We start from the raw sequence: 23,343 nt of genomic DNA, 5'->3' as shown, positions 1-23,343 counted from the left end.
CTCAAAGTCTCACAGGAGACGATTTGGCTGTTTTTTTTATGTACATCAACAGTAATTTAGTGAATTTTACTTACTTTTCGTAATCAATTTATTTATTAGTTAAAAGAAAGATGTTAATATAAACAATAAACTGCTTTCTTTGTTGATTCATGCGGGTTATGAAGGTAGCGATCATTGCAAGAAAAAATTACATACTAGTAATCCGCTAATGTGGGTTATGTATTTTTTCTGCAATGTCGCTACCTTCATATCCCGAATGAATCATCAAAGAAAGCATTTTATTGTTTAAATGAATTAACTATAGGTTTCCGTTAGAAATAGAGGGAATCATACTCGGTAGATGTATATATAAATTGATATACTGGTAGTTCATTTCTAAATTCATTCTGTAAACCTACATAAACCATCCAACGTGCACGTATGCACGGTAAGATACGTGGCCAAGAGGAGGAAATATGATGACTAACACTACCTCTCCCGTGTAAATTACATATAGTCAGTCGTAAAATTCGAATCAGTGTCACGTGTTCCACTTTTTTGAAGCAATGTTTTTGCTATATCAAATACATTCCAATTTGAACAAAAATACATCTGTGCTTTTTTATTATTCCTAATGAATCGAGACTTCTATAAAAACGAAAACGTTATAAAACTGATAGACTTATGTCCAGGTAATCCAATGTACCATGTAGAATGTATATAGTGTAAAATATTGAAGAATAACGTCAATACACACGATGCCGGGAACATCTATTCTTGGAAGAATGGAAGAAATCTCTATGTTGGAATTTATTGAACATTGGATAAAACATGTGATCTTTTTTATCAGTGAGGCAATAGGTACAACTATTATGATAAATAAATATATGTAGTGGTAATTGTGCAGTGATATTACAATATCATAGAAATGATTGTAAAAGTTCATGACCTCTCTTCTTTTCTGAGATATACCAAGTGCCAGTGACAATAACATTCATTAAATAATGTGCACAGTCGAAAAAAAATATCTTATTTCTAAAGTGTTGATGATTATTGTCAGACACAGTGATAGTAAAACGACAAATCGATATTTGATGAACTAATATCTATAAAATTCAAGTACATGTTCGTGTATATTTGGAATTACTTTTTGGATTCGATCAGACCAAGTTTTTGACCTAACCACCTGAATTTGGCTCGTACCTCCTCCTGCATCAAGTCAAAACACATGGCGATTATAGCAAGTCCAAAGATCAAGTAAAATGAGCATAGGATAAGTTTTTCTTGATTTGCCACGGAATCGGACCTCATTCCGGGAACCAGATCTCCGAACCCAATCGTACTGAGTGTAATAAAGCAGAAATAGGCGCCATCCAACCATGGCCAATTCTCCCATTCCGAGAACAAAATGGCGCCTCCGAAAATATACAGTGCGATCAGCATTAAACTGACAAAAATCGGAACACGCACTTGTTCTTTGGGAAGTTTGGCGTTCATAGCCATTGTTATGTCCTCATGGCTTCCTGTCAGCTCTCCTTTCTCCAAACTCTCGTCATTTTTTCCCTTTTTTGGTAGTGTTTGGGGAAGGTGAGAACCTTTGGTCAAAGTTCGGCTCATGCGCTTTCTTTCCGACGTCCATTTTGCCTGTGACGGACAACACAGCCATATCGTCAACAGGCAGACGTGTTTGTAAAACCACCGGAAACAGTCTCCGAGAAAACCCCCGAGATTTGTCAGACACAGCAGTGTTATTGGAATTCCCACCAGAGCGTAGACTATCGTTACAAATTTTCCTTGGTCGGTCTTCGGGGCGATGTGACCATATCCTGACGATTATAAAAAAAAATCACATTAAATATTTGCTAACTTTAAAAACACTATAAAAGGGTAGGCTACATTGATATCGCAATGATTGACCTGTATACATACATGTATGAATGAAATGAATTGTATGAACAATTTCCTATTATCCTTGGGACAAAAAATGATAGGAATTCGTAATATTCGAGTTGATTATGAAAGAGAACTTTTACTTACTTCGATAATTTTGCTATATTCGTTATTTTATAATAGCTGTGTCCATACTAAACGAGTTTTACTACATACACGAAAAGGAATATCATTGTCATTTTTTAAACTATGAATTTAAAGGGTGAGTGTAAATACAAAATTTACAACATGACAACACTGTCTATATTTCTTATTGAAAAAATTTCTATATACATGTAGCTGTAATACAACAACATTTTAACTATGAAGTATTTAAATTTATCGGGTCAAATATGAATGCTTATAAACTCAACTCTTTATAATACTTCACAAAACTATTATTAAATTAATACGAATTGCGAAATGTTTTTTTTTTAAGTAAAAATACTCAGTAATGTTTACACTTGTTGGACTATTTTCGCGACTGACTGGTACATCGTGTCGGACTTAAAAATATCAAAACAATTTCAAAATACATATGTTTCAGTATGAAAGTCAAAATTCAACGCTTCAGTTACAGTTTCACCTACGTACGTACGTGTACTAAGTCTGCAATACGTAATCCATGAAATAGGGTTTTCAATGTAAAACAATATTTTACAATCATTTCCTCAAAAGAATATGGCTAGCCAAAACACTTGGAAATACTCAAATATAAAAAAAAACCTAATGATTTACGACCAAGATCTACATGAGAATTTCCTCAATTAAAAACTTGAGATTTGATACAGCAAATAAGTACGGTTTTGAAATTTAAGAAAATGCAAGAGAAATTGCTTCAACAAGCCAGCGCTCCCGGCGATAATTGGTGATGACTTGAATTATCCAGAAATCCCTTTAGTCCATAACCTAATATCAGAGACCCCCCAACTCATTTATCAAAGTTAGCTCGCTTCGGCAAAAAAAAAAAAAAATCTCAAGACGCTTCCTGAAATTGAGATCTTTGGGGGTTCTTACTCTGTAAAAGTCTGGAGATAGGAAGATAAAGATCTAGCTGACATAGCGATGTTTGTACAACATATCGAGTTAACGCAATAACGCTGAGGTGGAACTTTTGTAAATGGTCTTACATATATGTACTATATTGTACGAGCAAGTTTCACTTAAAAAGCTTCGTGCTAAATTTGAAACACTTACAGATATACTAATACTGAATTATAAATAACGCAATATATATATACTATGTTGAAATTGTCCAATTTTATATCTATTTATTGATATTGTTCGTAAATGGAGAGAGTGAAAAAAAAAACCCTGTAAATAATTATAATGAAGCACACATTAGGGTAAGATTTTAAGCATAAAAATCAAAGATAACACTTATGTACATCTTAATTTTGAAACAAGTGACATTTTTTTTGCAAATGGTAAGAAGTCTTGTGGAGCAAAGTGAAAAAAAGGAAAAACAAGAGGCCCAGGGGCCACATCGCTCACCTGAGCAACAATTGCCTCAATTCTGATCAAATTAGCATTACAGTATCAAAATATCTTAAATATCACCCTACCCTGGACTATTATTTAAACAAAATTGAATCTATACGATTTGGGGATGCTTCTACTCAAATTTCGGCTTTCCTGGCCTAACAGTTTTGAGAAGAAGATTTTTAAAGATTTTCTCTCTTTATAAAAATTTATCCCCCATTGTGGCCCCACCCTACCCCCAGGGACCAAGATTTGAACAAACTTGAATCTACATTATTTGAGGATAGTTACACACCAATTTGAGCTTTCTTGGCCAAATAGTTTTTAAAAGAATTTTTTTTAAAGATTTTCTCTATATATTCCTGTATAAAAATTTATCCCCCAATTGTGGCCCCACCCTACGCCCAGGGACTATGATTTGAACAAACTTGAATCTACACTATCTGAGGATGATTCCACTTAAATTTGAGCTTTCCTGGCCTAATACTTTTTGAGAAGAAGATTTTTTTTAGATTTTCTATATATATTCCTATGTAAAACTTGATCCCCCTATTGTAGCCCCACCCTACCCCCAGGGACCATGATTTGAACAAACTTGAATCTACACTACCTGAGGATGCTTCCACTCAAATTTGAGCTTTTCTGGCCTAATAGTTTTTGAGAAGATTTTTAAATATTTTCTCTATATATTCCTATGTAAATATCCATTCCCTAATTGTGGCCCCACCATACCACCAGGGACTATGATTTGAACAAACTTGAATCTACACTACCTGAGAATGCCTTCACTTTAATTTGAGCTTTTCTGCCCTAATAGTTTTTGAGAAGAAGATTTTTAAAGATTTTTAAAGATTTCTTCTATATATTCCTATTAAAAAATCCATTCCCTAATTGTGGCCCCACCATACCACTAGGGACTATGATTTGAACAAACTTGAATCTACACTACCTGAGAATGCTTCCACTTTAATTTGAGCTTTTTTGGCCTAATATTTTTTTGAGAAGAAGATTTTTAAAGATTTTCTCTATATATTCCTATGTAAATATCCATTCCCTAATTGTGGCTCCACCATACCACCAGGGACTATGATTTGAACAAACTTGAATCTACACTACCTGAGAATGCCTTCACTTTAATTTGAGCTTTTCTGCCCTAATAGTTTTTGAGAAGAAGATTTTTAAAGATTTTTAAAGATTTCTTCTATATATTCCTATTAAAAAATCCATTCCCTAATTGTGGCCCCACCATATCACTAGGGACTATGATTTGAACAAACTTGAATCTACACTACCTGAGAATGCTTCCACTTTAATTTGAGCTTTTTTGGCCTAATAGTTTTTGAGAAGAAGACTTTTAAAGATTTTCTCTATATATTCCTATGTAAAACTTGATCCCCCAATTGTGGCCCCACCCTACCCCCGGGGACCATGATTTGAAAAAACTTGAATCTTCACTATCTGAGGATGCTCCGATTTTAATTTGAGCTTTTCTGGCCTGATAGTTTTTGAGAAGAAGATTTTTAAAGATTTTCTCTATATATTCCTATGTAAAACTTGATACCCCTCTTATGGCCCCTCCCTACCCCCGGGGACCATGATTTGAAAAAACTTGAATCTACACTACCTAAGGATGCCTCCACACAAGTTTAAGCTTTTCAGGCCGAATAGTTTTTGAGAAGAAGATTTTTGAAAAATACCAACAAATTTTTAATGATTCTCAATTATCTCCCCTTAAAAGAGGGCGTGGCCCTTCATTTGAACAAACTTGAATCCACTTCACCTAGTGGTGCTTTGTGCCAAATTTGGTTGAAATCTGCCCTGTGGTTCCTGAGAAGAAGATGAAAATGTGAAAAGTTTACAACGACGACGACGATGACTACGACAACGACAGACAACGGAAAAATTGTGATCAGAAAAGCTCACTTGAGCCTTTGGCTTGATCGCTTGATTCGCTTCATTGAAAATTTGTGTAAAATACACAGAAAGCATCAAATAACTCGTTGAATAATAAATAAGTATCAGTTTCTTTGAACTTTTCATCATTCATCGTAACACAATTGAGTATCATCAAGCTCGGCAATAATTCGCCACATGCGAATGAATAAGACCCGTGCGATGTTAAAAATTCATAATAAAGACCCAAACGTGATAAATATTGTTTTGTGCACCATATCAGTAAAAAAAGTTAATCAAGGACGGTAACAAACGTAGCGGGTTTTTAGAGAAAAAGGACTTAATCAAAGCATCTTGTAATTTGTTGTACTCGAAATTGCCCTTTCAATCATTTGAGTTTGTTATTATTTCATCGTTAAAATTGTTATTGTTGTTGTTAAAACGGTTGTTGTTATTGTAATCATTATTAATAATTTGTAATCGCTGTTGCAATTGTAATAGTCAATGTATTTGTTAACAATGTTGTTATAATTCATAGCTTGCTGTAATTACTGCTGTTACGTTGTTACTTTCACTAGATTGTAATAAACGGAGTTTTTATTGAAATTGCTACTTTTACGCAATTAATGTCGTAGTTGAAATTAGTATTTTGTTGAAAAAGTGGTCATTAAAACTGTCTTGTAGTAATCATTGTTGTTCTCTAACTTGTTTTGATCGTTGATGTTCTTTGATCTAGTCGTTGTAGCAGTTACTATATTGTTATAACAGTGTTGTTGTTATAGCTACTGTATTGCTGTATTTGTTAATTGCTGTTGTTGTAACTACTTTATTGTTATAGCCAATGTTGTTATTGAACATGGAATTACTATCATGGAATATTTGCTGTTATTTTGATACATGTAACTATGTTATAGCTGTTATCACTACGTTGTTGTAATTGTTGTAATAATTTTGAAATGACATTCTTCCGTAGAAGTAAAGTTACAACAACAAACATATCATAAGCCTACCCAACAATCGTTGTCACTATTAAAACAGCATTGCGTTTGAAGGAATTCAAGCGAAAAGATTTACTTATTAATAAACTATTCTCTCCTGATTCGTTTTTTGCTGTATGAACACAATCAGGTTAACGTTTCTTAATAAATATGGCGGGGGGATGTCTTAACTAGAAAGATCTTTAACTGACCTAATATCGGTGTAAATCGCCTGGAAATGTGAACTTGTTCTCTAGCTCATAGGGAAAAAATATCTAAGCTTGGGAACTTAAAAAATTAAAAAGCCTCAGATACTGTTTTTCTTGGCATATTCCATTATTGACAATGAAAATCTTGATTGATGTGCATTTCAATCGAAGTGGAAACGCATTTTAACTCTCCAAATACATTGATAAAGGTAACCTCGTCCTGTAGAAAAAAAATATAAATTCTTCAAACGTTTCTCATAATTACGAGGGTTAACTTTATTTCTACAATTCGATTCTAAATTGAAATTTAGGTCATGAGCATAACAACAGATTAGACATAACATATTGTATTATGACTTTCCGTTTCATATTTGTTCTACACACTTCAAAAAGTCCTGTGTGCTTTTATTTTTTTCAAAGAAATATTTTCAGAAAAAAGTTTTCATTTTTAATTAAAAGTGAGCACGGTGGTTAAGTTTTAATTAGAAATGTTCCATCCTTGTCTGAAACGTGAATTGTAACAAGGATTTTATAACTTCGGTTACAGCATTGTTTAAATGATTTTAACGTGTGATCTCTGGTCTGACAAGAGCGATAATTATCTGTTAATTACAACTTGTCAATCACCACTTGATTTTCTTTCCACGATAATGCAGCCAGGGCGATCTCTTAGAAGAATGATTTTCTTATACTCCGCCTTTGTTCCTTATACCTATACCTAACTCGTACACTATTTGAACCAAGCAGACTGTGTGCCATTTTTGACAAGCTATCAGATATATCAGTTACAGAGGAAATTCGAAAGATAAGCCACTCTTTAGATATACGTATAATTATTTTCTAATGTAAACAAAACTGATTTCTACCCACGATAATTTTTCCCTCGTGCTAAGCAGAAAATTAGGCGTGTCAATTTCATTTCAGATTTCTTTTTAAAAAGCGTTACGTGAAGTAAAAGCGTTCTTTGAAATGGTTCCTCCTCGCCTTAGACATTAACTCCCGATCGTGATGCTACTGACAGATTGATCTCTAACTGGATTAGAACACATGGAATGGGTCACTGATAACAAACAGCTTTTGAAGGCTTGAATCGCTAATTATATTGTCAAATTTTTACAAAGATTAATGCATGTCTTACTTTACAGCTAACACGTGTCTTTATATACAGTACACTTGCAGAATGATACATAACGCACAAGAAACCTAGTCGAATACATGTACATGCACATCGTCCAAGACATAAAACTTTCGGATGAAACAAATAAAGCCTCAAGTATTTTTTTTTTACTTTAGAAAAAACGCATTATAAGTATTCAAATATAGATGATATTTTATTATGCTTAGAGTTGATTGATTGAAAGAAACCAAAAAAAAAAAAGATTCTTTATAGAAATAAACTAGATCATGAAAACGGCTTACCTATTGTGGTAATGACGGTGATGGAATACAGAAGGGAATTGGGGAATGACCACTGAGCCTCAGCAGTGTCGCTTTGCCCGTCCCAACCCCTCAGTTTGGTCGCCTCATAAATCTCTGTCTGGAACTCTTTCAAAACCCGCTCCATTTCGTAAGTCCAGTTTTGCTTTCCAAGAATTAGAGTGTCCACGGTAATGTTCCACATTCTTTCCAGCTGCAGTTTTCGAGAGAGATCCACACTCTTTCGTTCCAGCATTTCCTGACTTGATTCCAGAGACATGAAAATGAAGCCACCCATAATGGAATAGGCGATCACAAGTCCACAGAGTCCGATGTGGGAGAAGAGGAAAGCCGTGAACTTCTTGCAACACATCCAGCACAATTCCTTCCGCCGCTGGCTTTTAGACATATTTCGGACTTGTGAAGGCTGTTTTTTAACTTTCTTGTCATTCTTCGACTTTTTACTTTTATCGTTACCATCTTTTCCTTTCTTACATCTGCAACAGTTATAGCAAAACAGACAACAATGACAAGAGGGGCGACGACGTCTCTCAGTTTTTTCTTCATTGTTCGTCTTTTCATCATGATCACCCACCAGAATTATTTCGGCTTCCCCGCCAATAGAATATCTCCCACCATTGTTGAATTTCACTGATTCGACGTCATCGACAATGTCGTCTGAGTTGTCATCCTCCTCCTCTCCCACTTCTTTCTCTTCCTCTTCGTCCGCTGACAGTCTTCGCTCGTTCTCATCGCTGGTTCCCGCCATACTTCCCACTGCGGGGCCACACCAAAAATCTCGTCGATACACTAAACTCAAACTATACACAAGCCACTTCCTGGGACCCTAATCTCCGCATGCTCCGAGTGTAACGCTGTTCAGACATCAGTAGAACCTTTCATTTTCAATTCCAATTAACCATTTATTGTAATTGTGACAACTACTTTATTTGAATTCCGTACCTCGGATGATCGATGGTGGCCCAGTACTCGGTAAATATACCAGTAATGAAAACTATTTCAATAAACCTCCAATAACTGACTGTACGGGTCGTTCCGATAGTTTCAGATCCTCGCCGCCTCGACCACTACTTCTTGAAGAGTAATCTTTAATTCCCTCCGACACTGAAGAATGGAGCAAGGAACTTTAACCCGCTCATGACATGGGATGCGCGCTTAAATAGCACCGCCAATTAAGCCAACTGATTTATGAGTAAGTTAAAGCAGAAGATTGCCTTGAGCTTTAGTAGAAGTTAAAAAGTTTTTATCGTTGAAATGGACTGATGGTGCTGAGCGTGGTAAATACACTGATGGATGTTCACAAGCATGTGCCTGCATATCCCCGAGCCCCTCAGATAGATATCTGAAAAATGTGAGAGATGGAAATAAAAGTTAAGTAGACATTTTATTGATAGCAATAAAATATTGAAATCCAGAGATGCAAAACAAGAAAATAATGATAATATTTACGACGTATGGTCAATTACAGATCTAGAATGTCGTTGAATTATGAGTAATGGTCATAGTTTATTTTCTTCATAAATGCCTCCCATGAACGAAATGCGATCAACTTCGGAGGCATGTATTTTTATTTATATGAATACACAGTTAGCAGAATGGGATTATATATTTAAGGGCTTAATCATTGTAGATTGTTTATCTAATGCATTTTCTGACGAAAATCCATCAATTTTATTGGCATGATCAGAGGACTTAAAGTATATCGTACAAATTATTTAGGCACATGGCTCATTAGCCCCAGCAGATGCCTGCGTCATTAATGTATAGATACATTACATGCCTATATGACTGATTGAATGCTTAATTGTGCAGTAATTAAAGGATTTTTTTTATCTATTATTCACAGACACAAAAAACAAAATCGGTTTTGATGACAGACAGCACCAGATTAACATGCAATATTAATAAATGAGAAATGCAGTTATAGGTTCCAGTATGTTTAATGAATATGGAACAGAAACAATGTTATATCAATTAACGTACATATTTCGCAAGGGTTAGGAAGGAGATGGCACAATGTGTGTAATTCCTTTATTTCGGCTACCCATTCTTTTTATATAATTACTACGTACCCTACACACATATAAATTGAAGAAGTGTTTAAAGTTGAGAACGATAGAATTGTTTGACTTCGAATCTACATATTAATATTACGTCTTCTATGCCAATTAAATGAAGTCGCCCTCACCACCCTCCCACCCCCCCCCCCCCCCTAAAAAAAATCATCATTACATTAGTTTTATATGGATAGGATTCTTGAGTTGGGACACAAAGAATAGAGTAAATTGCAACACAGAAGATCGCTGGGACAAACATGTACATGTATATATGGTCAAAATGCTCAAATATTCATACTACATGTATAGCAGCAATTTGAAAAGCGTTGACCAAGGATGAATCTAATCTAAAGTATTTCTGCAATAATTTTTTTGCATTTATTGAGTTTAGAAGCGTATCGATGTAAACAAGAGACAGCAGTGATCTACAGATCGAAGCCGTAAACAGGCTATACGGTGTAACCAAGCCTTCACGGTCTAGAACCCAGCCAGGAACTCGATCATTAAAGAAAAACACTACAATCTCAAAGAGCTAGGTTCAATATCTGTGGGACAACAAGTCAACGAACACTCATTAATTACTTAATTGTTTTGGCCAACTCTCAATCGGTTTATAGATTAACAATTTTTTTTAAACAAACACCTTCGCCAGCTTTTCAAATTCCGACAGCAAGAACGAAGTTTTATGTGATTTGACTTCTCTTGCCAATCGCCAATAAAACTGACCTGATCACTGTTGAGCGGTATCAATTAAATCGCAGTATTTCATACATTCTAAACATGAAAGATACCTTAATTGAATAACGTTGCATGAGAGTTTGAAAACCTCTCGCGTAACGTTAACATCTCGTTATTTCAGTTTTCATCACATATTGATCTGCTTCATATACATGCTTGTGTCCTATTCTGACGATAATAAAGAACAATTTATGATTTCGAATGAAAAGATAGGCAGTGTTATCACACCATGCAACCTTCTGAAATTCAATATAAATATGAAATATTTACACATCTCTTGTCTTTATTATCTCTGTAACTTTTGAAGTTTTTCCTCTATTGGCTTCATATGATACTTTATACCACGCATAAAAAGCAACGCTTCTGTAGTAATAAGAGGTTGTGTGTTACGCACTTTGAGCAAAAACAATTCAACATTATGTTTTATCACTATCAAAACAAAACTCTGGGATATCATATTTCACAGAATATTGTCAAAATTCAAACGTCGTAAATTCTTATGGAAAATTCAATTGTTCAGAAACCGTAAACGGAATATATAAACAAATATTTTAGTTCTGTAATATAATACATATTTTACGATGTTAGCGAATGCATGACCGTAATAAATTCATCATTTATAATTCACACTGTATTTCATCATCATCATCATCATCATTTCCGTCGGTCATGCATTACACTCGATCATTATCTGCATATACATATATATCGATCACATTGTAATTGAAAAATAAAAGAGAAAGAGAATGGAATGAAAGAAAAGGGAAAAAAGGCTCAGTATTAGTGGGGCACCATGGGAATTTGTACAAAAAGTTGAACGTTCACGAACTCTTTGCAACGGCGACACTTTCGCGCCATCTTTACGTTTGATCACAGAAGCAGACGATCTCGTGATTAGGCATCATACTGAAAACAATCACCATTTGACACCAACGTAACGTGCGTCATCACGTAATGTTTGTTTGTAATACTAAGCCGTTCATCTATCTAGATTAGGTAAATTATCGGTATGCATGAACTTTAAGCATCTGTATCAAGCTAAACTGCATACAAATATTGCATGACGAGAGATAAATGACGGAGGAAAAGAATTATATTTTTTAAACAGTTGGAGGAAAAAACGATTGTTTGGACGGAGGAAAGAAAAGAGAACAAAGATGTACCTTCTGTTTCTTTCTAAAAATAAAACCTCTGCGCATATGACGTAATTATATAACAGCCTCTAAAAGCAGCTTGCTTATTAAGAGATCAAAATATAAGATTTGGACATGTTTTAGCGAATTCTTCTCCGATATTTATTTTTGCAAGCAGTGTGTTTTTAACTTCAATTAAGTTGATAAAACCCGATATATTTCAAATGCGTTAGATTTTTAGGTTAATTTGCTTGTTAATATGTATACGTTTTGATGCTGTAGAAAACAACTTGCATTAAGGACAAAAAGATGCCCATAGAAAACAGATAAATCCTTCGCAAACTCTTTGAATTCCCATTGAATTAGAGTGAATTCGTCACTCTGAAAAATCAATTAATGGCTAATCATTCAAATCAGATATTTCCTTACGAATAGAAAACATTTTCACTTAATATTTCGAACTTCAAAAGCTGTCCCGTATTTTTATGGAAAAAAAAATCCGAAAATGATTCAAACCATAGATGGCTTTCATTGAAGCAGAGCCTGATTATTCAGTCTGAACAACGGAATGCTTTTAATTGCATGAATAACGAACATAGTGTATACTTGCAATACAATGTTCCAACTGAATAATTATATTCAAATGTCAGTTACGCCCTTTTTTAACAAACTCTGAATATTGTTTGTCATTCTGAACATCCATTAAAACTTCGTATGCCTAAGGTGGTTTTTTTTACTGCGATGCTTGTATACTCCTACCATACAGAATAAATACATGCTGCTCTATAAGAAATACTATTATAAAGTGATATTTTTGGATATAAACGTTCTTAGAAAATGGAAAATCATATATGAGCACATTTCTGTCCCGTTAATTCAGCAATAAAATATTTTCTTTGCTTAAATCATTAACTTGGCAGCATTATGAAATAAGTATTTGGTGGGTTTTGTTGACAGCATTATAAACTAAGTAAATGTTCTTTAATTTTCGACATTGCAGATCGGTACGTTATATGGAAAGAAGATCTCGAGCAATTTTTTCCATATCGAATTTACATCAACTAAACTTAGAACTCTTTGATGTCATTTCGTGCACTCCGTATCGTTAATGATACTTAATCAAAATACTGAAAGTACTGATAGACGGAGGCATCATTTTGGAGGAAATTAAACTAATGACAATATATGACTTTTTTTATTTAAGGAAAAACAGCGCGCTTACCGCTTATCATGGCAATTTAAGGTCGCGAGGATATTTTTCAGGTTAACATCAGAGTTAGGTAGATAATATTAAAATAATTAGTGTTGTTCTCTTATCTTAACCTTTTAAGCTTGTTAATATATTACTACTTAAATGTGTTTATTCTTTATAAAAAAGGAAGGAGGAAATTATTTTGCATAACAAAACATGGGAAACTGTACATGTTATTAAATGCATACAACTCGAACTCGAAAAATACAATGCAAACTATTTACACATTTCTTTTCTTGTGTATATTTAGTTTAAGTTGATATTATTTCCTGTGTATAGTGATTTGCAAACCCAAGGTAGAAAACGGCATATCCAAGAGGTTTCCACACCTGTTCAAGACAAAAGATAACCTCTAAATTGCAAACTACTTTGTCTAACTGTACAACACCACCCCCCCCCCCTTCCTTTTCTATCTTGAAGAAGGGGTTTCTTGATTAATGAGTGTCGTCGATCCAGATATTTGAGAGAGAGAGAGAGAGAGAGAGAGAGAGAGAGAGAGAGCGTTTTAGGCGTAATTTTACGTAAAAAGGGTCGTTCTAAGTTTTCATTTCAAGTAAGGAAAACCGAAGTATACCTAACAATAAAGTATTCTACACTGTTTGTGATGTTTTGATTTCTAGTAAAGAGAAAAAAAGTATGTCTAACAATGAAGTACATGTATTCTACACTGTTTGTGAATTTTGATTTCAAGTAAAGAGAAAGGAAGCACTCTTTACAATGAAGTATTATACACTGTTTGTGATGTTTAATTTAAAGATTGATATACTGTGTTTGTGAAGTTTAATTCGTATACTTATTTTTTCTCAACTGAAATCTCTCTCTCTCTCTCTCTCTCTCTCTCTCTCTCTCTCTCTCTCTCTCTCTCTCTCTCTCTCTCTCTCATTAAGACTATGGACGCAATAAACACATGAACTTAATTTTGCTTTTTATTTAGAATTTGCAGAGAACTCAAGTTCAGTTGTATGGTACCAGTTTTACTGATATATATTATGGCCATTATAAACGACAACTGATTTTCTTCTATCTGCCGTTTTGATACGCCACCACTCTTCGAGAGCGATAGCGTATCAGAACGGCTGATTTTAATCAGATTGGATTTTCTTAAGAAAAAAACGAAGAAAATTTCAATGAATATTGAACAGTATGTGATACAAAATCACACATAAAAACTGGGCACATTATGCACTATATTACGCTTAGCCAATTGATTTAATATAGAGAACACTAATCTATGTTTGTAACCTTATACATTGTACTACAGTAATATATATCTCTCTCATTATGATTAACATTGATTGATTATATGTTCTATGCTATCTTACGTAAATTACTTAAGAATTGTCTTGTTTTATATTTTGAATTTGCCGGGTGGCAGTAAATACTACTGGGTGGCAGTAAATACAAAATTTACAACATGACAAGTTGTCATGTTGTAAATTTTGTATTCACTGCCACCCAGTAAATTCAAAATTTACAACATGACAGAATGTTCAGACCTTTTAGTCGATTAAGATTTCAATTCAATTATGACCAAACATTACTAGTATTCAAAATATTATTCACGCACTCTCTTGTTTCTCAATGGTCATTCCACCCAAGAGTAAGCCCCAACACTCTACTGCGGTACGCGTTACTACATTCTACTGACACTTTCTATTTAGGAGCCCTCCTACATATAGTCGATGGAGAAAGTTTCTGCAAAATTTAATTTCGGCCAGTTCCTGGAAGTCTTGTTATTATTGGGAATTCTCCGCTTGCTAAAGGTGACTCACGATTGTTTTAGCAACTCTGTTTACCGAATTACTTGAAGTTGAATACATGTATCCATCACATCTTCGCCGGGTGTTTAAAGTGTATGCGAGCAACCTGCAGCGCCAGTGAGCGTAGTATTTCAAGACCCCCCTTCAAGAAATGCTGAGAAAGGAAACAGAAAAAGGTATCAAATAGCAGGGGCATCCGTCCTCTCGCTGGATGAGTCTTTCCTTGCAGACACCCAAGAGAATTGTTTTGTTGGCTATCCTCTGGTTGTCAATTAACTGACTAATTAAGCGAACGATACTTGAAATTCAAACAGCCACAATCATCTTAATGATGTTTACATATAATTTATTCTTCCGATCAAATAAAAATCAAATCAGATGCTAGCATTTATTTCTTTTGGTAAGATAAAAAAGATATATTCGATAAAAGAAAAAATGCCTTATTTAATTAGAATATACTCATTTCCCTGCTTCAAAAGAACAGACATATGGTATAAAACAGTGCAGCTTTATGACTTAATTTTTTAGATTATTACAGCATTCTTGCTCTCGATATACAACCGATATAGAAATCTGCGTTGAGGGGTGTAAATATCATTTGCATTTGCCAAAAGTTAATCAAGTAGTGCAAAGCAATAAACTTACAATCAAAATCTAAAAATATTCAAATTTATTTTGACGACACACCCGGGTGAGACCCTTGTCTGGAGAAACGGCTATTTCCATTACGCAGGGTTTAAAATTATGACATTATCATTACCTTGACTCATTTTTCATTTCTTACAAGATCAAGAAACAAAATAGATCTTAAAAAGAAGATAATTGCAAAGATGGTGAAAAATTTAGTTTAAGATTGAGGGTTTCTTTATAGAAACTTATCGGTAAACAAAATAGTTTGATTTTCCTGCAAAATTCGCTCGTTGCAATAGTGCAAGCAGGGCATTTCTGCATAATGTTTTTGTTAGTTTTTGTTACATCATATAAGTTTTATAAACAACCCATTTGGTGTATAAAGGAGGGCACCGAAAGACCGCAATACAATCGAATCAAAAATTCCATCTCACGGTGCACGAATACCTGCATTTCTTCGATGCATAAATATGATTTTGCCCACTTACCTGTCTGAAGATTAAACAATAATGCCGATAGGAAAAATTAATTATAATCACTAAAAGAGTTCGCCCTCCTCCAACTCTCACAGTGCATTGATGTGTACCGTCATAATCTTGCCAATTTACTCATCACAATCAAGATTTTCTCACCGTCGTTGCAGTTTAAAAATTACTCGATCAATTTTTATCAAGTTATTTTTATCACTACATATAGACAGAGCTTCCGCCAAATATATAGGTAAAAACTAGTAAATCGAGAAAAAGTAAGTTTATCTAATTTTTGGTAATCGGATACTTGATAGAGGGTCATAAAATTAAAACTTTGGAAATAAATGGGGTTCTGTTTTATTTATCAGGTGACCTACATGTGGTGAGAAATTTTTCCGGTTCCGTCAAATCTACCGAAAGTCTTGGTTTTTTTTTTTTGGTAATTTCCTGTATTCAACTTTATCTTAACGTTTTAATCAGCCAAGATTTTTTTTTGATAAACTTCTCACTTAGCCAATTTTTAAAAGAAGAACCCCTTCAGAAACCGGTTGTGAAATGTTTACGGGAAAATAAATATGTTTATATTATGAATAGAAATATATTTACAATATATGGTTTTTGGTTATATGACACAATATTCATTTATAACCTGCATCTGAATGTTTGCAAATGATGCCTAACGTTCTATTTCAGTGGCGCGCGACGTAAAGATATTCGAAATATAATACTAAGTATTTTTTGAAACGGTCGAGCTCATGCCTACACTAAATAGTTATGACTCATTGACAAATATTTCTTTTAAAAAAATGACGAACAAATTCTTACTATTTGCATTAATAAGATGTGTTAAGATCTGGGACGACAGCAAAATATGATGCAATTTTAAGGACATTAATCTTTTCAAATGAACACGTAAAATGTTCTCAAATATTAGACAGATAATAAGACCATAATATCAAAAAAGCCATTTATATTTGTTGTTGTAATAAATTTAGTTTTAGAAAACGCATCTATGATATAATTTTTTTTCGTAAACAGGGCAAAATTAACCTTGCTTTCGATATAAATATGCGTTCAGAGTTGACTTGTAGGTACCTTTGAAATCAGGATGTGTATTGTTATGCAAATTCACAATTATTTAAATGTACATCATTGATCAAACATACGGTGTCTGAATTTACAACGAGAAAAATAATCAATCTAATATTACACAAAAAATAAATAAATAAAATGCAAATGATTACTAATTCTGTCTCCATACCACTTATCCGAATTTCATTGCTTCCTTTTTTTTTTAAATTGTGAATTGCCAATGACACTCTTTATGATTTACCGAATCCATGCGTATTTAACTTTAAAGACTTCAGTCTACTTTGAATTCAGTTACATTGGGTGCAGACGGTAGTATACTATTGATTAGAAAGATAAATAAGGGAGATTGAGAGAGAGAAAAAAAAAATAAAGGACGAGGATGACATGGGCAATTGGAAAAAGCACAAACAACGAATACCAGCCATCGGCAGTAGAAACAGCAGCGAGAACAAGGAGATTAATGGATAGAAGAGGATGTGCATGAATCACTTTCTATAAAATAATCTACGAACTGACAATAATGGCGAATAAATGCAATTATGTGATTATTTCTATAAGACGGCTTGATGAAGCACGATTAAGAAACATTGTTTGTTGACTATTGAATGGAATGCAGAAAAGTGCGGTTCGCGCCTCTCTTGCTAATAACAATATTTATAACCTGCAATGATGAAAGGATAATATTTAAACAAAAAAAAAAAAAAAAGACCAGCTTGCTGCACGAAATATAATAGACTTTTGGAGTGTGAATTGTTAAAACGGATTATTTACTGCTTTAAAAAGGCTGTTGCTGAAAGCCAAACTTACCATACAAGAGCAATTTCTGATTGGACCGCATGGTTTTTTTTTTTTTTTTTTTTAAATTTTACGGTTCTTAAATCTTTGTGACTAATTAAAATAATTTTCCAACTGAAATAAAAGTTGGACAAGAATTCTTTGCGCCCTTTCACTGTCAGAAAATTTGACATTTTTTTTGGTTCTGTGTACATGAAGTTTTACTTCATTAGAATTCGATAGACGAGTAGCCTCTATGAAATAATAGTTGAATTGGGCTCAAATGGGCACTTCATTTGCTGTCCTATATTCATTGAAGTAATACTCGAAATTGAAACGTGAACTATACGAAATTATTGTTATCTAGATTATAGCAAAGTGAGATAATTATCCATTGAATTGGTACTTATACGAAAATATCAAAGACCCATACATGTTGTTCGATAGGATAAGTTTCAGAAATATTCCTCCCATAATACAGTAACAGATAATCTAATAAATCAGAAAGTGGGAAATACAAGTCTACGTGTATTTAATTTACCTACCACATTTTCTAAAAACAGACACAATTTGGTAGGCTTATTTATTTTCTTTCTTGGGGAAATATACTGCGTAGATGTAAATCAAAGCAATTTCATTGATTCCAACGCGGACCATCTGTAATGATGAAAATTGCTGATTTATTTTAGACCAGATAGGAAGGCAATGTGCAGACATAACTATCGTCTTATGGCGATTCCCAAAGAATGTGGGTAATATCTGTGGACACGGGTTAGCACTTCTACTTGATAAGATGGTCAGATAATTATCTGAAACTGGAATAGAATAGGGCGGGCGGTATAAGAAGAAGAAATGATGATGATGACGTTGATGATGAAGATGATAATGTTGGTGGAGATGATGAAAATGAAAACTAGTAAAGAAAATGATTATGAATACGGTGACGATAACAACTAAAACGACGAGGAGGAGGAAATTTTCAAAATAATGAAGATGACAAGGCAACGTAATGTTAATGACATAAAGAAGACGGTGACGTAATGTTAATGACATAAAGAAGACGGCGACGTGATGTTAATGACATGAAGAAGACGGCGACGTAATGTTAATGACATAAAGAAGACGGCGATGTGATGTTAATGACATGAAGAAGACGGCGACGTAATGTTAATGACAAGAAGAAGACGGCGACGTAATGTTAATGACATGAAGAAGACGGCGACGTAATGTTAATGACATGAAGAAGACGGCGACGTAATGACAATAACATCTACAGCTAGGATTTTTTTTCTGATAAAGATTATAACTAAACCAATAACAGAAAAATGAAAATGATGACAAAGAAATACACGTTGATATGATGATGATGATGGGGTAATTGCATGTTGAATTTTATCTCCTTTCTGCTTATCAAAAGAAACATTCAATACGTTTTGCTAACTTTGCAGGTTGGTCTGCTCTTTAAGATTGCGGGACAGGTCCTTTTATAATTAGACACTGTTCTGTCTGGTTTTATCGTGCGCTGATCGATGGATGAAACACTTTTACAGGTTTTTGTTTTTGAGTAATTGGCCGTGGTGTGGAAAATCTCCTTCACAAAGATAAACACTGGCGAAAACCCCCAAAATAAATTTGAAGAAGCCCTCTCCCCTCGTCTTGCGGTCGGTGTGGATAATAATGGTTTGCAATGTGAATTCCAAACTTAACCCCTTGACAAAAAAAAGAGGGTTCATTTCCTATAGATCAGGATAGCACAAAGCTAAGAGATAAAAAATTCATTTGAATTAATTCGTATTGCCAAGGACAGGACATTTGTAATGGGTTCTTTGTTGTTTATAATGGTGAATAAGTTTAGCTATTTCCGCACGTTGAATGACCGATTTTTTTCCCCTCGACATTCCGGAGAAAAAAAAAACATGATCTACAAAATTTGCAGGAAAAATCGGGTCAAAAAATGATACAGTAAATGATCGCTGTTTTCTGGTTACAGAACATTTCCACATATTACGACATCCAAATTACTAGAATACAGGAAACGGTAATGAAATACACCCTGTTACGTCATTGAAAATCCCAGAACAGCTATATATTTTGTCAAAGTTTTCATTGCATAATAAATGAGAGTGTACTTATTTCTTTTAAAATAACACATTTTCTCATTTTTAATATTCTTTTTCCAATTTTTGTACCATTTACTTTGATTTATGCAGTTTCCATTATTCTGGGTTTCTAACATGCAGGCATAACCGATAACTTATCTTGAAATGCCTTTAAACAATAATGAATAATGCGCGAAATTTATATAAAATAAAAAGGCTTGTAAACATTTGGAAAGAAAATGTTAGAAAATTGGTGCTGTTCTTAGTCAGCGAAATTCGCTAATTTTCGTCTGGAAGGAAATTTTAAGGGGGCGAAAATAAAAATGGACAAAGCTTTTAAAATGGAGTAATGAAATTAAGATTACGTTTCCTAATGGGAGTCATATCTTTTTATAACGTAATAAAAACGCACTCCGAGGCACTCTCTGGAGGTCGTCAGGGATGATCCTCTATAATTTCACCCCTCATTATCTCATCAATATTTGTACTCTAATGTTGGATTATCAAATCACGTGCTATTGTCTCATCAATTTACTTGTGTCTGTGCGAGCGGCATAAACTTGCAATATTCTAGCACCCTTGTGATGCAAAAATGTCATCTCAATAGGAAGCTGGCGTGGTAATTAATATTCGCAATGTGGATCGAACAGATGGCATTTTTGGGATGGTGCGCAAAAGGATATTTGATATTTACAATAAGTTTGAATTTTAGCAAACCTAAGAAGTTTATCAGATGATAAGGTTTCAGAACTTGCTTTGTTGCCCTTAAATTTTAAATAATTAGTTCAAAATTACAAGTATATGCATATATCATGGTAGGTTATTTTTTTGCAAGATAGAAGTTTGAGAAAGTCTGATGAAAGACAGCATTTGATATTAGTTCGAACAACTATAACCAAACTGTGATCGAGACAAGTAAATGACCTTTTGCAATTTCGTGTATTACCATCATGCCAATTCCCGAACCACGGTATGGGGAAGGAATATTTTTTCTATTCCAGTTTTGTCTGGTTTGGGAGAGCAAACATGTGATCATCATCATCATCATCATCATCATCATCAGTATTGACCTATCAACAGCCATTAAGAAAACCCCAACAGTGCGATGATGCTGATGACGACGACGATGATGATCAGGACGATTACCATCATCATCATCATCATCATCATCATCATCATCATCATCATCATCATCATCAATACCACCACAACAATAATAATAATACATGTAATAATAATAATATAATCATCATCATCATCATCATCATCATCATCATCATCATCATCATCATCATCATCATCAATACCACCACAATCATCATCATCCTCACCATACTACAAACATTGCAAATACCTGTAATTGTCGAACATATTTGTTACAATATACTTTTGTGAAACAAAATATCAATGTCTTAAAGCTGAAGCGCCGCGATTTAAATAGCCAGTTAGAACATTCAATACCGCTTAGAGTCCTAAAATCGGGGGTTACTCTAAAGGTTCGCTATGCGTGACTGATTTTAGGCGAGTGTGGTCGAGATGTAAACATCTCGGGGAGTACGTGTCAAAAGTAAAGAAACGGGAATTCCGAACTGAATAGCAAAAAAAATAAACAAGTACCACTCTTATCCACAAAATAACATGAATTTCGTGCAGACATAGTGTATATAAAGAGATACACTGGCCATTTCTCTTTCTTTCGAACACGGTCGCGTACGTTCACAGGTATAGACGAATTATAGAAGAAAGTACATTGAGTGGATTCCTGGCGATACAGAAGATAGCGAGTATAGTTGCAGCACCCGAATACGATACAAAGTAAGTAAGAAGTGTTTCCGACACTATTCCTAAACAATTTCCACATGTTTATTAGTTTATAAAAACTAACTCGTCATGCAGCCATTATCCGTGCTCGAACTGCTATAAAGTGAACACTGCGCAAGACCGGTATTCTGAAACCGAAAGTTCGATTAGGGGAGAAGTAATTTATAAACAGGGAAATTTCTTTGAAGTCCCAAACGCAAAAAGATAAGTTACACATAATTGTTTTATGTATTATTAGCGTGAAATCCAACGCGCAATCAATAAAATAACATCTTTTCTTATTATTTGCTTTTGAAATAATATATAAGATGTATGTTATCCCACCTCAATTTACGCGATTCACATGTAATTTGTAATGTTGCTTATAAGTTATATGATATCTGTCATGTTTTGCACAGTGCATTCATTGCCGTCTTGACTATGCATTTCATTTTAAATGAATGCTGTTACTTACAACGTGAGCTTTGATTAAGCTATGTTTACTAATTCTATATTATTTTTACGATCTCGAAGCATACTTTTTAAAACTATATACTGGCCTTGGATCAGTCCTTCACCTATACATGTATAGTCGCATGTAGGAGAAGGGGATCAGACTGATCTTATACCACATGGTTACATGTACAGTTAGTTTTTGTTTGTATTTAGGTTGTATAGGTTCACTCCAGCACGTTATTTTATGAGTAATAGTTGTGTTACAATGCACTGGTGAGAAATTGTTATTAGCCTATGCCAGTATATTTATAATGACTTTTATCTGGACATCATATACAATTACGTATGTTACGTTGAAATAGCAAAATTTAACTCCGGAGATCTGAAACAATAATTATATCGAAAACGCAAGTTTCAGTGCCTATTTCTATTTTTAATATTGTCATTTTATTATTAATTTTTTTTATTAAACGGTTCTTGACTTTGGGTAAAAAAATTATATTTATACCTTTATTTACGAAAATCCAAAAAAACATAAACAAGATAACTTACCAGAACGATTTTTCAATGCCACAGCTTGAAGTCGAGGTTTTTCAAAATGGTCTATACACATATATAAAGTTCTTCACCATATAATTGCATTAAATCAATAGCTTATTAATAATATAAAAAAAACTTTCAAGAGATCTCTGTGCGCATCCAATAAACAGTTGCATACCAGGCGCTCTTAGATCCTGCCAAGAATGCGCTTCCGCGTTCACGACGCTCGGTGCTACCGAGTCTGTGTGCTTGGCTGTCTTGTTGTGAGGGTGAGGGCGAGTCGTGCTCTTTTAATGTCAGTCCACCCCCATGGCTACCAATAAAGTGGCACTCACGTGCGTTATTTGATTGTCAAATTCTTGTTTGATAGTTATGCGTATTGGTGTAAGCTATTTTTAGTAAGGTTGTCAGATATCATTAGTTTGATGGGTATTTTACTATTCAGAAGTATATTGTATCATAATGTATATTATATATATGGACTCGAAAACATGTACTACTGTTACATCATATACATTATGTAGTAAGTTTGCTGGGGCATATCAAATATTCAAATTTGATTCGGTCATCAAATCGTTGTCCATACTCTAACGTACACTTGGAAATACCAGTATTTACATATAGCATTCCATTTAT

At 34.1% G+C, this 23,343-nt stretch overlaps 1 protein-coding gene across 2 annotated transcripts; it reads right to left on the bottom strand.

The window, feature by feature from the left end:
* Positions 1-776: 776 nt before the first annotated feature.
* Positions 777-22,941, bottom strand: LOC128190012 (TWiK family of potassium channels protein 7-like). Of its 2 annotated transcripts, none has more exons than XM_052861866.1 (3): positions 22,720-22,941; positions 7,889-9,248; positions 777-1,805 (listed from the first exon to the last, which is right to left on the bottom strand). In XM_052861866.1, the coding sequence occupies exons 2-3, from the start codon at positions 8,652-8,654 to the stop codon at positions 1,123-1,125; spliced, it is 1,449 nt and encodes a 482-aa protein (XP_052717826.1). In that variant the 5' UTR covers positions 8,655-9,248; positions 22,720-22,941; the 3' UTR covers positions 777-1,122. The 2 variants fall into 2 exon arrangements, with proteins under 2 accessions (XP_052717826.1, XP_052717827.1); XM_052861867.1 differs by lacking the exon at positions 22,720-22,941 and adding an exon at positions 15,965-16,178.
* Between the last annotated feature and the right edge of the window lie 402 nt (positions 22,942-23,343).

Source organism: Crassostrea angulata, chromosome 6, assembly GCF_025612915.1.
Source record: "Crassostrea angulata isolate pt1a10 chromosome 6, ASM2561291v2, whole genome shotgun sequence".
Taxonomy (NCBI): Eukaryota; Metazoa; Mollusca; class Bivalvia; order Ostreida; family Ostreidae; genus Magallana; species Magallana angulata.
The sequence above is the reverse complement of the archived record's forward strand: the minus strand, read 5'-3'. Positions and strand labels throughout refer to the sequence as shown.

Bases quoted from the DNA above. Each gene is read 5' to 3' on its own strand.
- LOC128190012 (XM_052861866.1), bottom strand. From the start codon at position 8,654: ATGGCGGGAACCAGCGATGAGAACGAGCGAAGACTGTCAGCGGACGAA. The intron at 1,806-7,888 runs GTAAGCCGTTTT...TATAATCGTCAG, and splicing joins CACCGTCATTACCACAATAG to GATATGGTCACATCGCCCCG.